Genomic DNA, 22,682 nt, shown 5'->3' on the forward strand with positions numbered 1-22,682 from the left:
GTCTTTATTTCAAAGTATTCATATAAAGTGACTTTATTATTATCTGGAGCTCACAAATTAACACCATTGTGACCACATAAACTTTTCTTTATAAGGTCTAATTAGGCCTTGCCAATGCTACATCAAGGAGAAAGAAAATAAGAGCTTTCATTTATATTTAGGAATGAATGGTCCTGAAGATAACAGGATAACTCTAATCCATGAAGCTTTTCTTCTGGGGCTTTCTTATTTTTCTTTAGGGAATTCTAATCTGGACTATGTCCACTGGGTTTCTTTTGTTTTTCTTTTTTTTTTTCTTTCCTTTTTCTTTTTTGAGCTTTTAGGGCCGCACCTGCGGCACATGGAAGTTCCCAGGCTAGGGGTCTAATTGGAGCTGTTGCTACCGGCCTCTGCCAGAGCCACAGCAATGCCAGATCTGAGCCACATCTGCGACCCACACCACAGCTCACGGCAATGCCGGATCCTTAACCCACTGAGCAAGGCCAGGATTGAACCTGCAACCTCATGGTTTCTAGTTGGATTCGTTTCTGCTGCACCATGACAGGAACCTTTCTACTGGGTTTCTTGTAAAGGATTTCTAGGTGTAGTTCTATCAGTTTCCTCAAGTTTGATCTTTAGGGATCAGGAGATGACAAGGTACTGCAATGGGCAATGTGTCTTGTGGAGTTTTTGGTCCTGCTCTGGGGATCAAAGGCACATATCCTCTCTTCCTTTATATCAGCACTTTTGTGTCTCTAATTTATAGGAAGAAAGATTGTCAACACAAATTGTATAAAATGAGATAAAAAAGAAATCTTTATAAAACAGCATATGGTAATGAAAATTAAAGTAGTGAAAACAAAACACCAACTGGCATTGGTACAAAAACAAGAATACGAGAAAAGGCAATCTGCCTGTTAAGAATTAAGAAAGTTTCTTTGTCTGAATTAGAAAGTTTGAGGACAATCAGTAAAAGTCCTGTGCCTCTAGGTAGCAAAAATGGGTTTCCTTATGAAAGTCACTGGTCAGAGAGCAAACAACTTTGCCACAGAGTTTCTTAGGTATGCATAGACTAGGTAAGAAAATTTGCCTACAAGTCAATAGGAAAAGAATCAAAAACTGCCAGATCCAATGTCTATCTATGTGCTGGACTTTGATTTAGGCCATAGGAAGAAAAATGTTAGTGATACCCTGTCCCTGTCTCTGAGGAGCCCGCTGTTTTGCAATCCTTCTTCACTGCTTTCTCATCTCCCATATCCTGTTATCAGAAATAGAAACTTGTCTCCGTTTTTCCATTTCCTGACTTTAATCACAGAGCTTGTATGGCTAATTCATTTGATTAAGGCATAGAGTAGGTAAGACAGAAAATATGGACTCAATCACAATTCGGGTCATTTGGTTTGGTACTGAGAGAAAAACCTTTTTCTGTTTGTAGTTCATCAGTGGACTTACTTAACACCAGGCCAATGTATATTAGTTCTACTGGGAAGAGGTGTGCTTACTGTTTGTATACTTATCACACTCTACTATAATTACTAATTTACTTGTCTGTCTCACTCATTTGACTCTGATTTTCTTATGAACAGGAAGTATTTCATGTTAACTCTTATACCCTCTTGCTTAGTAGATAAGCTTATAATTCTTAACACTGACTACACATCAGAGTAACCTGTGGAGCTTTTGAAAAAAAAAAAAAAAGGTGCTTGGCTGAAGTCCAGACCTATTGAATCAGTTTCAGGGGTTTATTACACAGGAATCACTACATTTAAAAAGCTTCACAGAGGATTTTGATTTTCAGCCAAGATTAAAAACTACTATAGTAAACCCTCAGTAAATGTTGTTGAAAAGATAATGAATAGATAATGAACAAAAATATGGATAAATGAACGAAAATCCGGGACTATAACCACAAACAAACAGTTTCATTCACATCACCAGATGGATATATAAAGAGTATGATATTCAGTCACATTAATGAATGACTAAATGAAGAGCATAACATTTTTAGTCATGGAAAAACGTAATGGATAGAATTTTAAAATGTCCTGAAACAAGCCCCATCCTATATCCTACTTTTTGGACAAATACGATCATGGGTACCAAATTATGATTTTAATGGGGCAAATGAACTCTCAAATTTGCTAGCAATTACATTGCCTCAATACAACTGTAAGCATATATTTAATGATATCTGAGACTGACTGGAATGTCCTTAATGAATCAATCATTTTGCACATGCATTATAATGTGCAAAATAATGTGAACCTTGGGGAACACAAGCTTGCAAGACTTATTATCTGAAATAAGCAAATGTGCAAAGTGAACTTTATTTCTGCATATGGAATAAAATAAGACATGAGAATGTATTGGTAAATTTGGAAATTTACATTAAAAATTTCCTCAAGATCTTCAGTGGTTTAAGCTCAAAATTTTCCCCAAAGACTAATAATGCACAATATTGTTGCGATTTTAGGTTAACTACAAGTTTTCCTAGTTCTTTAAAACAGTGTAACTGTGTTCCACCTATTACTATAAAATATCAAAATTATGTCAGTAAAACAGACTACAAAAGGAAATTAAAAGCCAATATACATTCAATACCAAGTTAAGATGTTTTCAAGTTAAATACACTTTAAAAAAATGTACATTTAAGAGTAAACGGACATTAAATCCACAATGGGATAACAAGTTCTACTTTCAATACAGCTTTGAGACATTATTTGGCACTTAACCTCTCTCACAGTAATGTTGGGAAAATTCATGACATAAGAGATTGACCAAGAAAATTGGTAAAGTGATTTGCTACTCTCACATTCCAGATCAAATTTGTTGACAGTGGTGTTTTCTAATTACTGACAGTATCATATCCTTACTCTCCGCTTCCTCTCATATCAGCAAATTCTGACAGCTCTTTATCTGGAATGCATCCAGAAACCCACCACTTCTCACCAACTCCACTGCTCTCACCCTAATCCAAGCCATCATCATCTTTTCTAGTAGTCGCCAGACACATTCTTTTTATATAAAAATAAGTCTTATTTTTATATAAGGCACTGAAGATCCTACCACTGCCAAATGTCCCTATGTCATACATAACTTCTGCTACTTACAACCCCCATTTCTCTGAACTCATATACTGATCTGGAGCTCTGTACTCTGGATCTTTGTACTCTTAACTAAATCATGGCATGTTCCAGCCTGGGTAATTTGACCTGAGCCAAGAATATCTATCAGCCTATGTGTACCTGGATGGCTTACTCCTTACTTCATTCAGGTCTCTCCTCAAACATTGCAGAACGAAAAGGGAAGAATAATAGCAGTCTGTCACTAGAGTCCTGTTACACCGTCTTATTATTATTTTTTTCATAATATTTTTTCAGGGATAAATATTTATTTGCTGACCTAATCTGTCTTCCTTCACTAGAATATATACTAAGTGAGAACAGACACTTTGCTTGTTCACTGCTGTAAATCTTTTACACCAAGAAGAGTTGGAAGAATGAAAGAATATATTTGTACTTAGGTAGCTCACAACTGTGCCTTGGATTCAATCCCTGGCCTGAGAACTTCCATATGCCATAGGTGTAGCCAAAAAAGAAAAAAATATGTACATGTACATGTATATAAATACGTGTGTGTGTGTGTGTGTGTGTATGGGGATGATCTGCACAATATCTGTAATTTGTTGTTTACTTGCCTTCCTTTAAAAAATCATTTTAGTTATACAGATGCATTATAATTCATTTTGTTTATTTTTTTAACAAACATCTGTACTGTTAAGAACAGTACCAGCCAACTGGGAATGGTAATTAAGGTAGAGGCAGTCTCTATCCTGATGGAGCGCATATTGCCACCACAGCAGGAATATTTAGGATATTTTCTATTTTTACTACCATAAATATCATGAAATAAACATGTGAACTGCACATTTAAAAATTCTACATGGCAGAAAACTCTACAAAGCAAAAAGTCAGCCACAATCTGGGAAGAATACTTCTAACTGTATGTGAACTTGTGATAGTTATGTTTGGAGAATTAGAGTTGTTAGGTCAAAGGCAGTTTATGCCCATTTAAATTTAAATCAATACTTCTAATAAATTACTCTAAATAGTCTGTACCCATTTCCCTCCAACAATAGTATTTGAGAGAGTCTACCTCCCCACAACCTTACTAACACTAGAAATTACCACTTTTTAAAATCTTGACTAGTCTAATAGTAGGCAAATGATAGCTTATAGTTGTTTTAATTTGCATTTCTTTGGCAATTAGTAGAACTGGGCATCTTCTTAAATCTAATGACCATTTGACTTCATCTAACATATTCTTAATGTGACATTGCTTTCTTTTCTATATCGATTTGGAAGATTTGCTTGTAAAATAAAGACACTAACCCTTTTCTCTCATATATCATTGCAAATATCTTTCCTATCTTTTTACTTTGTGGTTTTTTTCTACCATACAAAATTTTTTAATTTCTATATATATTTTTTTCATGTTTTTTAGATTTTATCAAACTTAGGAAGGTTTTCCTCACTCCAAGATTATAGATAAGGTCAACTCTATGTTTTTGTGTTATATGTCTGGTTTTATTTCTTACATTTAATACTTGCTCCATAAGAAATTTAATTTTTAGCATAGAATGAGGTAGGGACCCATGTCCTTTATTCAAGTTTTTAAAAAACTATGTATAATTGTCTATTTATTAAATAGTATATTCTTTCTCTACTCATTTGAAGTACTGCTTTAATCCTACACTACGTTTTTAGATGCAAATAGATCTGCTTCTAAATTCTCAATTGTGTTGCATTGAAGTATTTCTCTTATTTTTCTGCCAATACCAGATTACTACTGCTTTTTCAATTTTTTCCAATATGTTTTGCTATCAAGTCATGGAAGTCCCCCTTCTCCATGGCATTATACTTCTTTTAAAATTTTGGAGGTGATTTTCATGAATCAATTATCCCAAATTAAATTTAGAAATAATAAAGTATATAATAATAAACATTTTGATTAGAACTATAGCAAATTTGTAAATTGATTTGGATAAAATTTACATTACCATAATATCAAACAATCCATCCAAGAAACAAGTATTCCTATTAATATTTTACATGCCCTTTATTCAAGTTGAATGGTTGTCTTTCACCTAGGTCAAGGCCAGGCTATTTGCATGTATTGCGTTTATGCGTATACATTTTAATCATGCCTATGGAAAGGCATAATAAATGATAATACTTATATTAAGATGACGTAGTGTAATAAAAATAGAGATGAACTTTAGAAAGGATAAATTAGGTTCAGTAATCAGAATTTTTACATTTTACGGCTGTTTGATGAGGGACAATGACACAACTTCTGAGTTTGTTTCCTCACTAGAAGATGAGATGATAGCACTTCTCAGGGGATTATTGTGAAAATCAAGTAAAGAAAATAATCAGGAGCACCTACTGCACACCTGACATAAAGTAGTTACTTTATGAATATCATTCATAGACTTATTTGTTTATTATTCTAAGTTGTAAAATGGAGTAAGGAGGGGATTTCCTACGTTAATTTGAGGTTCTGCCAAACTAATTTTTTACTTTCATCTTGGACTAACAGCAGAGTAGGTGAGATAGAAGGCTGTTGAAAATCCCTGAAGCATCTGAGTAATGCGTATTGGATTTAGGAAGCAGACTAAAACAGCTCAGCATCCAAAATGAAGTACAAAATTTTCCTTATGTATAAACTAATAGTGTACATCTAAGTTTACTAAGTATTTAGGACTTAAGTGTATGAAGACGTAGCATGGCATAGGAATGAGAAATCATTAAAGTTTTTTTTTTCAGTTTGACCTTGATTTTTAATAACTGATGCTAAGAATTGTAAAAACTCTAATTTCATTAACCTAAACCTTCCAGGTTGCATTCACCTGTCCATGAGATTATTTTCCATAATTAAACTTTTAGATTCCTCTTACCACCTAATTATATAACTTGTATTATGGCATTTTAAGAACATTTTTTTTCTCTGTTCTTTTTTTAATTTATTTGTTCTAGTTCTCATGGAAACAACTTTCTGTACTGGCTATCTGCTTTCTTAAGGATAGTTCCACAAGGATAAAATATATGTGTGAGTCTTAAACCAGACCCTTTGTTTTCACAGCTCCAAAAAATATGGTAATTACATCCTGAATGATGTATATCAGTAATTACATCATTCATTCATTTAGCCAATATTTATTATACACATTGAGATTAAACACTGGAATTAAAATGTTCATGATGACATAGTCCTTGCCCTCTAGAAACTTCAAACCCAGTGAAGAGGATGATATGTAAATTCTGGGAAGAGAGTTATAAAGAATAATTGTACATACTACTAAGGGAAAAACAACATGAAGAAAAAAACCCCTGACCTTCGTATAGACAATATTTTCCCAACTACTATTTACCTTGTAAACTATAGCACTTGCACTGCCAACCAAACACCAATGTGCCTGCTGTCCAGTAAGTCTGAGAAATGCAGCATGATATACCTCTCTTGTGGAGACCCACAATGCTCACAAGCACAGTAAAGCTCTTTAGGTAACTATTTAACTTTGTTTACCTAGCATGTCCAAACGTTTTGAAATAAAACTCTTATCTTTTATTTATTATTTATTAATTGTCTTGTTAGGGCTGTACCCTCAGCATGTGGAGGTTCCAGGCCAGGGGTCCAAAAGGAGCTGTAGCCACTGGGCTACACCACATACACAGCAATGCCAGATCTGAGCCGTGTCTGCAACCTACACCACAGCTCATGGCAACACTAGATCCTGAACCCACTGAGCAAAGCCAGGGATTGAACCTACATCCTCATGGATGCTAGTCAGATTCGTTTCTGCTGAGCTATGACGGAACTCCAGAACTCTTAATTTTTAATAAAAACTATCTAGTCCATAGTATTTGTTTTCTAGGTAACACACATGAGAAAATATTGAAAGTAGGTTTTGTGTTAATCACTTGCCACACATATTAAATCTCTATAATAATTCTGAGAGGTAAGAAGCAAATATCCTTATTTCCATTTAAAGATGAAGAACGAAGAGATTAAATATATCTTCCCAAGTTCAAAGGAGTCAAATGGGAAGCCAGGTCTTTTTAATATGAAGTCCACCTTTTTTATAATAAGAGTGTACTTCACTTCCTCAGAAGAAAGGCATAGCATTTCTGGCTAGTTCATCTGAGAGATACATTCTGGGAAGCCCACATCAGCATCAGTTCATTTACAAAGAAAACAAACAAGCATTTTATTAAATAGGGTTGAAAATTTTCAATTTCATTAGGATATTCTCAAGTGTTTAGGTGTGCCCAAAATAAGGCAACAGTTTTAAGACTGTCTGTTCACTAAACAATCTCATCTCCTTTTTCCTGATTAGAATTTAAGGAAGTTAAGATGTAATCACATGGTTTAGAGTGATCTCCAAAAGCTCTGATTCCATGTCTGGTGTTTTATATAACAATCTCATTTTCTGGGAGAAAATGAGTGTGGAATCTTTACTCTAGGCCTGAATAGCCTTTTACTGAGAGATGTTGTAATGGAACCCAAATCACTTTGCATCAAGTTGCAAGAGTTTGGCTTTCTCTTCACATTTCCCTTGGGGAGATGTGCATTGTCAGCCCTAAAGACTGCGCATCTGGCGAAGGCAGCAACTGCCCTGGTCTCTTACCCTGGGAACGGTAATGAATACCTTTGGCTTTTGTCCTTTTCGTTCCATTGAAAATAATATATTGTTAGCTCAGGTTATTAGACTGTGCATTTGTCTTTTTTTCATCAGCTTTCTTGATAGTGGTTTTAAAAAAGAAACAGTTGCTACTGCTGCCACTATCAAAAGACTTTTGGGCAGATACTGATTACATGTTTTTGATTAAGAATCTAGACCTGTCCAATGCCATACATTTGGGCTTTTCCTGACTCATGTGCTAGGAAGGGGAACCCTTACAGTTGTTTTTATGTTATAAAAATGAATGCTTAATATTCTCCAGCTAAGCAAAATGAGGAGATGAGTTTGTGTACCATTAGTAATAAAGGGCTCAGATGGCTAAAATCTTGGGAAATTAAACCCAGCTCCTTTTATTTTTTTCTTTAAAGCTACTTGAGAAATGGAGAAAGAAGACTAAAATTTTTTTCCATACATTTGTTATTATGCATTTCTTGTAAACAGACAATTTTAGCAATGATAAGGCAGTGCTCCTGGCTCTCATTCTCAGTCTAGAATGCCCTTTTCCCTCTTCTTACAGTTTATGTCCACTCATCCTTAATACTCTCTAAGGTGCGATCTTCTCTAGGGAGCTTTTGCAATGACCTTTTAATACACATTTTTATCAAACTTTTTACTATTCTATACTGTTTATTTACTAACTTCTACTAGGCTATAAAAAGTCTAAAAAACTTTTTTATTGTCCTTATATCCCCAGTTCCAGGTCTAGGGCTTGGTGCATAAGAGATGGCAAAGGGGAAAATCCACTAAATAAGAGATATTCTTCCAGTCCCAAACAGAGATCAAGATGTACCATAAACGGTATTTTGAATGTGGAAATTCATAAAACCCCTGAAATCTTTGTAAGATTTTGTGTATATGTTCAGATTTATGTAGAGATACCCCAGGGCTTCTATCAACGAATCAGATATACCAGGGACTCCAAAGTAGGTAAATTCCTGGTGAAAACATACTGAGCTTACTGAGTTTTTGGCTTACAACTTAAAGCCTTTAATGCTACCACCAAACAAGCCTCTACATGCATCTACTTTTGGTTTGTTTTATATATATATATATATATATATTTTTTTAACTCCAGGAATATCACAACTTAGTACCATCAGATGCATAGGTTAAAAACTCCCTTTACACATGACAGCAGAAACTGGAAACTACAGAGGTAAATACTCAGTCTTCCTCTGACTCACAAGGAATTACATATTAAAACTCGGATAAAATCTTGCTTAGTAACAGACTGCACTACATATAATAATAGAACACAATTTGTATGTGAAAGCAGTGAGATAGATTTCATTCATAAAAAACCCATGCTTCTGGCTAGATAAACGACTTGAGGTCCCAGAGAGAAATTATCATTTTTAGTTCTGGGATACCCTTATACTACTTTTAAAAATTTAATACATTCACATGTTCAAACGTATTGAGATTTTTAAGCTTGTGAATGAAATTAGCAATGTGCTATGGTTGTCAACGTGATGCACTGCAATTCCTGTAAGTGGTAGGGTTTAAAAATTAATTCAGCTCTTGCACCTGTTTGCCAGCATTTGTCTGCTGAATTTCCATCACATTTAATAAGTCTCTGTGACGCAACTTGTGTCCTTTTGCCTGGGCTCCTTTAATATAGTGTTAAATTCTCACCCATCTGAAATTCAAGTAATATTACAAATTTCAAATTGTTAATTAAAATCTGTGAACTCCAATGGTTCTGGATAAAATTGGCTTTTCTCAGTGAGGTTCTTTTAAAACTTCTTCAGAGTCTCATCTAATCCCCAACTCCTACCAGGTTAAGTCTGATGACAACATGATCTCACTATGGGTGGTTGAGGTTTACAAATCCTCATACATTAGGGAAAAATTAAGTTATAGGCTTGAGCATAAAAGGTAACAAGGAACATTATCCACTGAGATGAAATAAAAATATGGCTCAGAATTAAATTAAAACAATATCAAATTAAAGAATAGATTTTTTCACACATTATTTTTCAATAAAACCAATTCTATACTACCTCTGTCTTAAAATTCTTAGCATAGATGGGACAGCTCAAACTGAATCATGATTCCTATTATTTAAGTAATCAATATTAAATTTACTTATTGTATCTTCAAGCCAGGATGGAGGACTATTTGCCAAACACTCTGAACACAAAGCATTTTTAGTTCTGGGATACCCTTATACTACTTTTAAAAATTTAATACATTCACAAAGCAGAAGCCTAAGCAAGAGGTTCTAGCATATTAAAGACCATAATAAGATACTTTATTTGAACCTTTAGGAATAGTTTACAGAGATGCAGTTCTACTCTCAGAGTTGAGCTACTCGCACTTCCCAGAATTGGGAGATGGGAACACGAGAAGGTGTTTAACAATGCCCTCTTTTACGTGTGAGGTCAGCACATCTCAGAATTAAGCCTCATGCTCCAAGGTAAAGATGTTTGCCTTCTTTCAGAATTCTTAACCTGCAATGGAACATTTCTCAACTGTATTACAATTATTAAAAAAATTTTTTTTGGAGTTCCCACTGTGGCTCAGCAGAAATGAATTGGACTAGTATCATGAGGATGCAGGTTCGATCCCTGGCTTTGCTCAGTAGGTTAAGGATCTGGTGGTGCTGTGAGCTGTGGTGTAGGTTGCAGATGCAGCTCAGATCCCACGTTCCTGTGGCTGTGACATAGGCTGGCAGCTGTAACTCCAATTCGACTCCTAGCCTGGGAACTTCCATATGCCGTGGCTGTGGCCCTAGAAAACAAAAAACAAACCAAAAAAATGGACTATTTTACTGATTTAAAGAATAAATGATCAATTTTTCCGAGGGCCAATAGCATATGGATTTTAATTAAATCATAGATCATAAATACCTCCTTTTTTCCCTACCATATCAAAATCTTTTTTTTTTTTTTTTGTCTTTTTATCTTTTTCCAGGGCTGTACCTGTGACATATGGAGGTTCCCAGGCTAGGGGTCTAATCGGAGCTGTAGCTGCCAGCCTACACCACAGCCACAGCAACGCGGGATCTGAGCCCTGTCTGCGACCTACACCACAGCTCACGGCAATGCCGAATCCTTAACCCACTGAGTGAGGCCAGGGATCAAACCCGCAACCTCATAGTTCCACTGAGCCACGATAGGAGCTCTACCATATTCAAATCTGATACTGAACTTCTCCCTCCTATCTTTTACTTTTCTTCTTGCTCTATCCTACCAAATTGTTCTAGGAGCAGCACTTTGGGTAAGGTCCAGTAAAGGCTACTGATTTCTAGAAGGATGTATGTCCATTTTGAAAAACAATATTTCAAGGGCTAAAGGCATATATGTATATATATGCCATTCATCTCACTTAGGGGATTTACCCTAGGAAGCAATTCCCCCCACTCAAAATCCTTTAAATATGAATAAAAATATTTATTATATAGCTTTCAATAATAGCCTCCATTAGGAAGTATGCCAAATATCTAATAATAAGGATATGGTTAAATAAACTACAGTGTTTATATCCAGTACTTAGTATACTGGCGTAAAAAGTGTACTGGCATAAAAAATAAGTAACATGATAAAACACTAAGTGAATAAACTTCAAAATTATATACATTCAATCATTTCAACTCAAAAAGTGTAAGAATAAATAAAAATAAAATGATAAAGACAATGCACAAAATTAGTGTGTGTCCTGGTGGTAGAGAAGTATTATAGGTTTGTAAAGTTTTCACTTGAATTTATTAATGTTGTATGACATAAATGAGAATGCTTTTATAACAGAGAAAATCTTATCTTTATGATCACGAATTTTAATTATTTTTTTACATATATTTGTGAAGAAGATTCTATCAACAACTAGATAAGGTAAATTGTTCATATTGAGGGAGTTCCACGGTGGTGCAGAGGGTTAGGATTTGGCATTGTTTCTGGGTGGTGCAGGTTCAATCCTGCACCAGCACTATGGGTTAAGGATCTAGTGTTGCTGCATGCTGCAGGGGCACTCCACCCCCACAAAATTCTGCATATTGATTAGCTTTTGTCAGGTTCTATCATATCCTAGCATAAGGGGGTTTAGTTTTAAAATGTAATTTCTAATTATTATACCAATCTTATAGATTAGGAAGATTATCCTTATCTAAGAGAGGATTAGAATGATTATGTAACTTGTCCAAGTTCACACAGTTAGTAAACAGCAAAGCTGAAATTTGAATCTGAATTTGTATAATTCTAAAATGAATCTTCTTCCATTACTCAATGACACAATAGAATGAGGAGAGGTGAACCCTGACTAATAATGCAAATGGGTGAGCAATACAGCAATTCAGCAAACTGGCTTGATAATTTGAGTCTGTCATCAAAGTCCATTTTCCACCTAAAGAGTATAGAGATGAAATCAACAATTGATAAATATAAATCCTACCTGCTAGATTATCATTCTCAGCTTCAACTTCTGAGATAGGTACCTGAAGCACATCTGACCCTAGGATTAATGCCTTCCAATGGACCTCACATAAATGTTAACATTCTTTTTTTTTTAAAGAAGAAAATGTAGTACCTACAACATCATTAACATGTGCTGTTTCTAAATCAGTTCACTGAATAATAATAATTAGGCAATAGAAATCTCAACAATAATAACATATTATTATTAATAATAACCCACATTTCTTTTCGAAATTCAAGCCTAGAGCTTATTGTGTGAGAGCTAACTTGTCACTGGTTGATGAGATGCTGATGCATCTCCAATGAGTTGGCAGCCAGCCCATCTTTAAAGTTCTTTAAACTTTATGATGAAGAAAAACGGGGAGAAGGATAAAGGAAAAGCAGGAAGTAATGTTTTCAGAAAATAGAGGGACACTTTTCCCAATCTTGGCCTTTTCTCACACTGCTTCTCAAGCTTATGTTCCCAGTTCATTGACTGCTACATCTCTGCCTGCTGACATCTTAACCATTTCCTCAAAGAGCAAGACAGCAGTTTTTTATACAGGAAGCCTCTCCTGGTGAATCCATTATAAAAATTTTTACAGCATTTGCTCTATTCACCTATTCAATAACCTGCTTACTCACTCGTTTTTATGTGTTCATTCATCAAAACTTTAAAAAAAAGTCTACTAGAGATGAGTCTCTTCTGGGCATTTAAAATACATTTAGCAGAGTTCCCGTCGTGGGACAGTGGAAACAAATCCAACTAGGAACCATGAGGTTGTCGGTTCAACACCTGGCCTCACTAAGTGGGTTAAGGGTCCAGTGTTGCCGTAAGCTGTGGTGTAGGTTGCAGACACGGCTCGGATCTGGCATGGCTGTGGCTGTGGCTGTGGCGGAGGGCAGCAGCTGTAGCTCCAATTGGACCCCTAGCCTGGGAACCTCCATATGCCACAGGTGCGACCCTAAAAAAGCAAAATAAATAAAATACATTTAGCTATCCAATAATCCTATGAGGTAGTTATTAGCATCCATATTTTGCAGAGTAAGAAACTGAGATTCAGAGAATGTAAAAAATGCCCAAATTTAAAAAGGTAGTAAACAACAGAGCCACTTCATACCTACTGGATTTGATAGTTCCTGCTTTCTCTAAATCAGTCTTTTGTCCTTTAACTCATTCCCTAAGATATGGGTGATGAGGCTATTCTGGTAAATTAGATATGGTCACTCTACAATTGAAGTGCTTACAAAGTTTATAAGGGAGACAAAGTGTAATGAAGAAAATGCTAATTAGATAAATGAACAAAATATGGAAAAAGTGAGTAAGTCCAGGAGGATGGTAAAAAGAAAAGTTCAGGAAGGAGCCAAAGTAATGTCTAATCCTGAAAGAAGTGGAGGAATTTATTTTATTTATTTTTTTGAGGGGAGGGAGAAGAGATGAGGCTCTTGCAAAGAAAGATCATATACAAAAGGATAAAGTGAAAAAGCAGAAAGTGAGGTCTGGGACCCTGAATGGTGAACAGTTTGGTACAGACATGGAGTGCTATGTGGGGAAAGGCAGTGAAGCAATTAAGTTAAAAAGATAGGCAAAAAAAGCTAGATCATAAAGGGCATTGTTTTTCATGTTGAGTTTAGGTTTTATCCTCAGATATTAGGGAACTTACTAAGGATTTTAAGGAGAGGTGTGATATTAGCAGATTTGTATTTTATAAATACAACTCTGATAGAACTAGGGATGAAGGGGGTTGGGAGGGAGAAAGAAGGTACAAAGTTGGGGTAGACGACTAAGGTAAATATTTTTGCAAAGATGATATAGGCTTATAATAAGGAATGACCGTGGAAATCTGTAGGGTTAGGGAGATAACAAAATTTAAGGAGGCAGAATTTAAGAGTTCCCTGGTGGCTCAGTGGGTTAGGAATCCAGCGTTGTCATTCCTGTGGCTCGGGTTTGATCCCTGGCCCAGGAACGTTTGCATGCTGTGGGTGCAGCCCCTCATCCCCCAAAGGAGGCAGAATTTAAAAGTCTTAGTGATGCACCTTTTCAATTCAAATTAAGGTTGATCTGAAGGTTCTGATTTGGGCTTTTGCGTAAATGTGGTTAGGTGCATTAGAAATAGAAAAAGAAGGAGTTCCCGTCGTGGCGCAGTGGTTAACGAATCCGACTAGGAACCATGAGGTTGCGGGTTCGGTCCCTGCCCTTGCTCAGTGGGTTAATGATCCGGCGTTGCTGTGAGCTGTGGTGTAGGTTGCAGACGCGGCTCGGATCCTGCGTTGCTGTGGCTCTGGCGTAGGCTGGTGGCTACAGCTCCAATTCGACCCCTAGCCTGGGAACCTCCATATGCCGCGGGAGCGGCCCAAGAAATCGCAACAACAACAACAACAAAAGACAAAAAAAAAAAAAAAAAAAAAAAAAAGAAATAGAAAAAGAAGCAGGGTCAGTGGCACTAAGCTAGGTGAGATTTGGAACGCTGAACTTTATATGCTTGTGGAAGAAACAGTTGATATATTCAGAAAGTAGTGGCAAATACAAGTCTGAAGTTCAGAAGAAAGATCTGACCTATAGAGCATATAAACGATGTCAGATCTGTACAAATGGATGTAGATGCCCAGCATCATATGTACAGGGAGAAAAGAACCAAAGACTGAGCATCCAACAAACAATAACAATTAAGGCATGAGCAAAGGAAGAAAAATTAGTACTGAAAAAGTATAATCAGAGAGGCAGGAGGGGGAGAAAAAGGAGACTATATCATCATAGGAGTAAAGGGGAAGGGGAGTGGTTAAAAGATGAAATAAAGGAAATGGAAAAGTATTCTGCTCCAATTTAGAATTATTTGCTTAGATGTCAATATTCCACTAGAGTTTAGACTTCTTATAAACATGTTATATATATACATATATATATGTTACATATATAATTATGTATTATATATATGATACGCCACATATAAATTTTTGAAAGATACATATATATACAGATATATAGCTCTACCTTTTTAAAACATTACTAAAAGAAAGTAGCAAAAGGGAAGGCATCAAAAGGAGAGAATAAAAAATATTAGAATTAAGAGAGCAGTGCTATCCTGTTTTATGCACCTTTGGATGTTTTAGAAAAGGTTAGTCAACCACTGGAGTGGTACAGCTTAACAGACACACGAAATTGATGCTTGCAAATATCAAGATTATGCTATAAAATGTTACACAGAAATAGGGCAATGAGAATTAAACTTACTAAATGAATACAAATCTATTCTGAAAAGTGGGGCCAAGAGAAGCAATACCTAAGAGAGAAGAAGAGAAATATTAGTGGTAAAATAGGACACAGGAGGGCTTCAGTGCTTTTGTTTATGCTAACTTTCCTTATCTTGAGAATCCTTCTCCTAGACTTGCCACTTAGCTACTTATTCTTCTAGACTTTGTTTAAAGGCTACTTCTTCAGGGAAGCCATCCTAAAACCTGTAGCCAGGTTATATCCCCCTACTGTACTCTCTCTAAACCTTGTACATTTATACTAAACCCTATAAGTTTTCTCCTTAATGTTTATACAATTTATAATTAACTATTTGTTTGAATGATTATTCACTTATTACCTGTTTCTCCCTCTGAGGTATGAAAAGATTAAATAACTTGGCAAAGTAATGCAGCCATTAAGTAGCAAAACCAGGACTTGAATGCAGCTCTGCCTGACTCTAAAGTCTATATTCATGCCGCAATGCCATGAGGAAGTTAAAAGATGAACAAATTGCTATAGTTGTTTAAATAAAAGACCATACCCAACTTGGAAGTTCAAGGATAGAATCATGAAAAATATAAATTGGCATTTAAGTTAGACTTTAATGGAGGAGAGGTTTTCAAGCAGTAGAGATGGAAGGAGAGTTTTGTTTTGTTTTTTTTCCAGGTCAATGATATAGCACAATAACTAATACATGCTAAACAAGAATAAGACATGTTTGGAGGAAAAAGAATAGAACAGTTAGGCAAGAATATGGAGGATGATGAGAGTGAAGTATGAAAAGAATGTCTTGGAGCAGCAAATGGACCCAAATACACAAAGTTTAGGAGCCTAGGATTGAATGTATCGGCAAAGGACAGCTATTGAAAGTTTATGAACAAATAAATGACATGATTACTGTTGTGATGTCGTACAGGATTGACTGGATGTTAAGGAATGGAATAAAGTATACTCAAATGAAGTTAAGATTAAAAAACGATTATTAAAAAGAAAGCTATGAATCACAGGAAGTCAATTACAGGAAACAGCCCTAGGACTAGGCCTTAAGGGAACTGGAAAGCTATGAGACAAGCACTCTTTCTACACCTGTGTTTGTATATGTATTCGTGTGTGTGTGTATGTGTGTGTATCTCTGGACATCTCCATTTTCTGTAGGTCTGTTCTTTTTGCAAACTAATTTCCGTCACTCTACTCTTGGCTCCCAGTTCTCCTAACTATGGCTTTCACCTTGCTCTTGATTGAAAGAGAAGCAAATTTGGCCCCAATTCTACAATCTACTACCATATAATTGTAGTTTCTTGTTTTCTTTTTTGGAGAAAAGTATCTAATTTACATGTCTTTTTAATCAGTTGCTACTGGGGTAACCTGGTATAATAAACATGGCTACCCAGCTTTTACGCTTTATCAGGTATCAAGAGTTTATATTGATCTATGAAATTGCGAGGAAAGAGGGTATAGGCTGGGCAGACACTCCAAAATATGGATCTGAGTAGGGAGAATGAAACAGGTAGATCTCTAAGAAGGCTATTGTAATAACCTAAGCAAGAGATAAACATTCTTTGTGATAAGTGTGAAAAGGAAAGAACTGAATCAGGAGACATAATTAAGAGAGAGTTTAATAACTGATCAAATGGAAAATTGCGCTCAGGAAGAAATGATTCTAAGATATCTCTGACATTTCCATGCTGGAGGTTAGGAAATTCCTGTCATAGTTTCATAAAACATTAGTGACTGGGTGATCTAACAAAGGCTTCCTTTACAAGAAAATAAAACTGAGACCAGAGTGAAAAATGACTTGTCTTGAATAACAGTCAATTAGTGGTAGAGTAGGGAATTAAGACTCAGGGAAATTGGACTTGGGCAGTGAGTGGTGTTAAAAATCTGGACCTTGGTGGTGGTGGTGGGGGGTGGCACTCCAAGATTCCTTAAGGAAATGGACAAGAACAATATTCTGTTTTTTGGGGGGTGCACTCATGGCATATGGAGGTTCCCAGGCTAGGGGTCAAATTGGAGCCTGAGCTGCCAGCCTATACCATAGACACAGCAACATCAGATCTGAGCCATGTCTGCAACCTACACCACAGCTCACGACAATGCCAGATCCTTTAACCACTGAGCAAGGCCAGGGATTGAACCTACTTCCTCATGGATGCTAGGCAGATTCATTCCCACTGAGCCACGACAGGAACTCTGACAATAACAATATTCCATGAGAAGAGTTAGATGCAATAAAAGATATCTATGTTAGTAAAGCAAAGATGAAAGAGTAATAAAATTGGGCCCCAAAAAGTAAAAGATGAAGTAGATGCTGGTCAGGATTAGGGTCAACCATTGCTAGGTAGGTATAGAACGTGTAAGAAGTTAAGTTAGCAGGGAACCAAGAACAGTCTACAGAGGAGGCTTGTTAGTTACCATAGGCACAACAAACCCAGGAAGAAAATATAATTTTGGTGGAGAAAATAATTAATTTGCCCCAATACACATTTTGAGATTGGGGTATTAAAGAGAAATTCAGGTGGAAATATTCTGCAGGTCACTGGAAATGTGAGAGCAGAGCTTAGAAATGTGGTCTGAGCCAAAGCCATATCAGTCTGTCTGTCTGTCTGTCTCTCTACCTATGCATCTATTTATGTATCTGTCTATTCACCATATGAATCTACTAAGGCTGACACAGTAGAGAGAAGGAAAGAAGTTTCAATGTAGCCTAATATTTGGTGGAAGATGAGAGGAGAGGATCTTAAAATAAGGCCATTTGTTTTGGACAGTGAAGCAATTTTATTGCCACTAAAAATTCTGTAAATTCTGGGAAACTAAATTTTATCATTCTTTGGCAATACATTAAAACTGTTATGCAACCGTACAACAACTCCCTAAATAAGATATTTATTTATTTATTTTTGCTTTTTAGGGCTGCACCTGCAGCATATGGAGGTTCCCTGGCTAGGGGTTGAAATGGAGCTGTAGCTGCCAGCCTACATCACAGCCACAGCAACACTAGAGCCACGTCTGAGACCTACACCACAGCTCACAGCAACGCTGGATCCTTAACCCACTGAGTGAGGCCAGGAATCAAACCTGCAACCTCATGGTTCCTAGTCAGATTCGTTTCTGATGTGCCAAAACAGGAATGCTGATAAATTATTTTAAAGATAAAAAAAAATCCACTTATGACCAGTTACAAACAGGTTCAAGAACTACTTTTTCTTTTTAATAATTACAACTCTGAAGAGGAGCCTATTGTATGAGTGGAACTGTTCTAAACAGTTCCTTAAGCTTTGATCATCATGCTATTGCCATGTAAATTTGTCATCCCTATGATCCAAAAACACCATTTTAAAGGGAGCAAGTGTAAAACTGCTAAACATGGAAAAGCCAAGGATAACTACACTACAAATTAGACCCTTCATATTTGGGAGTTTGAATCTGAGGCAGAGGTGGAAGGGGGTGGGGAGAGAAATGGGTGTGCATGTATGATGTCGGGATAGTAAGAAAGGAGGAAGAGAAATTGAAGCAATTGACAAAAGAAGCAGAAACTAAAATACACAGTAAAAGCACACATAAGTAGAAAACTTAAGATAATAAAATAGATAAAAGAACTGAGTAAGCTAAAAGCTACAGTAAACAAGACAGTGTTATAAAAACAGACATATGGACCAATGGAACAGAATGGAGACCCCAGAAATAAACCCGGACACTTATGGTCAATTAGTCTTCAACAAAGGAGGCAAGAATATAAAATGGAAAAATGTCTCTTCAGCAAGTGGTGGTGGGAAAACTGGACAGCTGCATATAAATCAATGAAATTAGGACATACCCTCACACCATGCACAAAAATAAACTCGAAATGGCTTAAAGACTTAAACATAAGACAAGACACTGTAAAACTCCAGGAAGAGAACATAGGCAAAACATTCTCTGACATCAACTCTACAAATGTTTTCTTAGGTCACTCTCCCAAGGCAATAGAAATAAAAACAAAAATAAACCAATGGGACCTACTCAAAACTGACAAGCTTTTGCACAGCAAAGGAAACCATTTTTTTAAAAAGTGAAAAGACAACCTATGGAATGGAAAAAAATAGCTTCAAATGATGCTACTGACAAGGGCTTTATCTCTAAAATATACAAACAACTCATACAACTCAACAGCAAAAAACCCAGACAACCCAATTGAAAAATGGGCAGAAGGCATGAATAGACATTTCTCCAAAGAAGACATATGGATGGCCAGCAAGCATATGAAAAAATGGTCAACATCATTAATTATTAAAGAAATGCAAATCAACACTTCAATGAGATACCACTTCACACAGGTCAGAATGGCCATCATTAATAAGTTTACAAATAACAAATACTGGAGAGCATATGGAGAAAGGGAACCCTATTACACTTTTGGTAGGAATATAAATTGGTACAACCATCATGGAAAACAGTATGAGGGTACCTTAGAAAACTAAATATGATCTAGCAATCCCACTCCTGGACATATATTCAGACAAAACTTTCATTCAAAAAGATACATGGACCCCTATGTTCAGTGCAGCACTATTCACAATAGACAAGACATGGAAACAACCTAAATGGCCACTGACAGATGAATGGATTAAGAAGATGTGGTATATATACACAATGGAATATTACTCAGCTATAAAAAGGACAAAATAATGCCATTTCCAGCAACATGGATGCAACTAGAGATTCTCATACTCAGTGAAGTAAGTCGGGAAGAGAAAAAAAAATATCACTTTTATGTGGAATCCAAAATATGGCACAGATGAACCTATCTACATAATAGAAACAGTCACAGACATGGACAGCTGACTCGTGGTTGCCAAGCGGGGGGAGGGAGTGGGATAGACTGGGAGTTTGGGGTTAATTGATGCAAAATGTTACATTTAGAATGGATAGACAATGAGGTCCTGCTGTATAGCACAAGGAACTATGTCCAATCACTTGTGATGGAACAAGATAAAAGATAATAGGAGAAAGAGTGTGTGTATAGATATATGACTGGGTTACTTTGCTGTACAGCAGAAATTGACAGAACAATGCAAATCAACTATAATAAAGCAAATGTTTTTAAAAATATATAAAACCAGTAACCTTAAAGAAAAAGTTAATCAGAAAAGCTGGAGATGAAGAGTAGCAGAACCAGGATTTCCTGCTATGGTACAATGGGTTAAGAATCCTACGGCAGCAACTTGGATCACTGAAGAGGTGTGGGTTAAAAGGATCTGGTATTGCTGTAGCTATGGCACAGGTGGGAGCTGGGGCTTGGATTCAATCCCTGGCCCATATGCCTCTGGTGTAGTCATAAAAACAAACAAACAAAAGAGTAGCAAAACCAAAGTAATGATAATTTACTAGAGCACAGAGCCAAAGATGTTTCCATTTGAGACTGCACCATGATATTCTAGTTGTAAATTTGTATAGTATACTGAACAGCCCTTGAGTCATCTTTTAGTCTTCTCAGAGACGTGGGTACACAGTCTTTCTCATAAACATAAATGGTCTTATAAGAATTTCTTCTAAATATTAGGAAAAGTGTATAGAACCCTTTATTATTGTAAGATGTTTGCGTACATGTGTCTTGGACTTCTGCAACCTGAAAGAGATTACTAACATGACACTTTTTGTTTGTGTGGTAGGTGACTGGGGAGGAAAGAGGAAGGAGAGGCGTTACAGCACATGCAGGGTTCCCAAGGAGGATATGGTGTGTGTGTGTGTGTGTGTGTGTGTGTGTGTGTGTGTGTGTGTGTCTGTCTGTCTGTCTGTCTGTCTGAAATCAGCAGATGAAACAAACATGAGGAAACGGAGATAACAGGAAAAAATGAACATGAATATGAGTTAACTACATATGTTTACCATATTTAAAGTAAATTAAGATTTTAAATAATCAATAAAGGCCATAATGAAAAAAAAAACCATGAACCAGAGTACTCAGAAAAAGAATAGACCAGCGGAAACAACTAATGAATTTAAAAATTCAACAAATGCGCTAAACAGGAGCTTCAATATATCTTAAGAGGAACTTAGTGAACCAGAAAAAAATCTTACCTAGAATGTAACAAGAGACAAAGATATAGGAAATGTGAGAGACATGATAGATACCTGCTGCATCGGAGTTGGGAGAATGAGAGAAATTGAATATGGGAAGAAACAATGTCTGATATTTCTAGGACTGAAGAAATATTAAAGAAGTTGTTTCATTAGTGATCAGTAAAAATAGTCATGAACACATGACAATTAAACATCAATGATAGGACAATCTAAAAGGTAACTGGAAAAAGAAAAGGACCAACTATAAAATAACGACAATTAGACTTTTCTTCAACCATAATAGATGTCAAAAGACAATGAAATTTATCTTCAAAGTACCTGTGAAAATAATTATAACCCTGTTGATACCATGAAATTATCATTCAAAAGTTAGGGCAAAATAAAGACACATTTAAACAAAGTATGATAATGTATCTCTCATAGATCTTCACTGAAATATCTCAAAATATGCACTAAGTAAGAAGGAAACTGCTCAGAAAGGAGTAAGAATTATAGCCAAAAAAATAAAAAATAAAAAAATAAACATGATATATTCAAATAAGTATGAGCTATGAAGACTCCTACCTAGGAAGGATCATTTACTTGTTAATTTTTAGAAAATGAAATCTTTGTCTTATTCATGTGACTTCATTAATGCTTAGCAGAAAGTGAAATCACAATAAACACTTGATGATTAAATTAATATGTATATGAAATAGGTGTATTATCTCATTGTCAGGTCAATATCCCTTCTTTACTAATGAAGAAATTGAAAATATAGAAGACTGAGCTAGTTTTGTAAGGCATATTGAAACTGATTTACCCTTTAGAGAACAGGAAAGATATTACATGCATCAAGAAAATTATTATATCCACAGAAAAGAAAATCATGGACTTGCAGAATAGACTTGTGGTTTCCAAGGGGGAGGGAGTGGGGTGGTTGGGGAACTTGGGGTTAATAGATACAAACTATTGTCTTTGGAATGGATTAGCCATGCGATCCTGCTGTATAACACTGGGAACTATGTCTAGTCACTTATAACAGCGCATGATAATGTGCAAAAAAAGAATGTGTACATGTATGTGTAACTGGACCACCATGCTGTACAGTAGAAAAAAAATGTATTGGGGAAATAACTATTAAAAATAATAATAATAATAATGAAAGAAGTACAAAAAAAAAAAAAAACCCGGAAAACAAAACAACAACAAAAACGAGGTACCGCCCCACCCCAGTCAGAATGGTGATCATTAAAAAGTCAACAAATAACGAATGCTGGAGAGGGTATGGAGAAAA

At 35.9% G+C, this 22,682-nt stretch overlaps 1 protein-coding gene across 12 annotated transcripts in view; it reads right to left on the reverse strand.

The window, feature by feature from the left end:
- Window positions 1–22,682, reverse strand: part of METTL15 (methyltransferase like 15) — a 382,010-nt gene that overhangs the window by 177,731 nt on the left and 181,597 nt on the right. For 2 of the 12 annotated variants that reach the window (XM_085011600.1, XM_085011602.1), the window contains exon 6: window positions 15,331–15,395. The exons of 9 other annotated variants lie outside the window; for them this stretch is intronic. In XM_085011600.1, coding sequence (XP_084867726.1) covers window positions 15,346–15,395 — 50 coding nt within the window. In that variant the 3' untranslated portion in view covers window positions 15,331–15,345. Of the gene's footprint in view, window positions 1–10,151; window positions 10,177–15,330; window positions 15,396–22,682 lie in introns of those variants that run through there. One more of the 12 variants, XM_085011601.1, reaches the window with a different exon arrangement.

Source organism: Sus scrofa, chromosome 2 (genome assembly GCF_054392235.1).
Source record: "Sus scrofa isolate SSC_HxYL_T2T_F1_AM1 chromosome 2, Sscrofa_HxYL_maternal_Yorkshire_Landrace_v2.0, whole genome shotgun sequence".
NCBI classification, from domain to species: Eukaryota; Metazoa; Chordata; class Mammalia; order Artiodactyla; family Suidae; genus Sus; species Sus scrofa.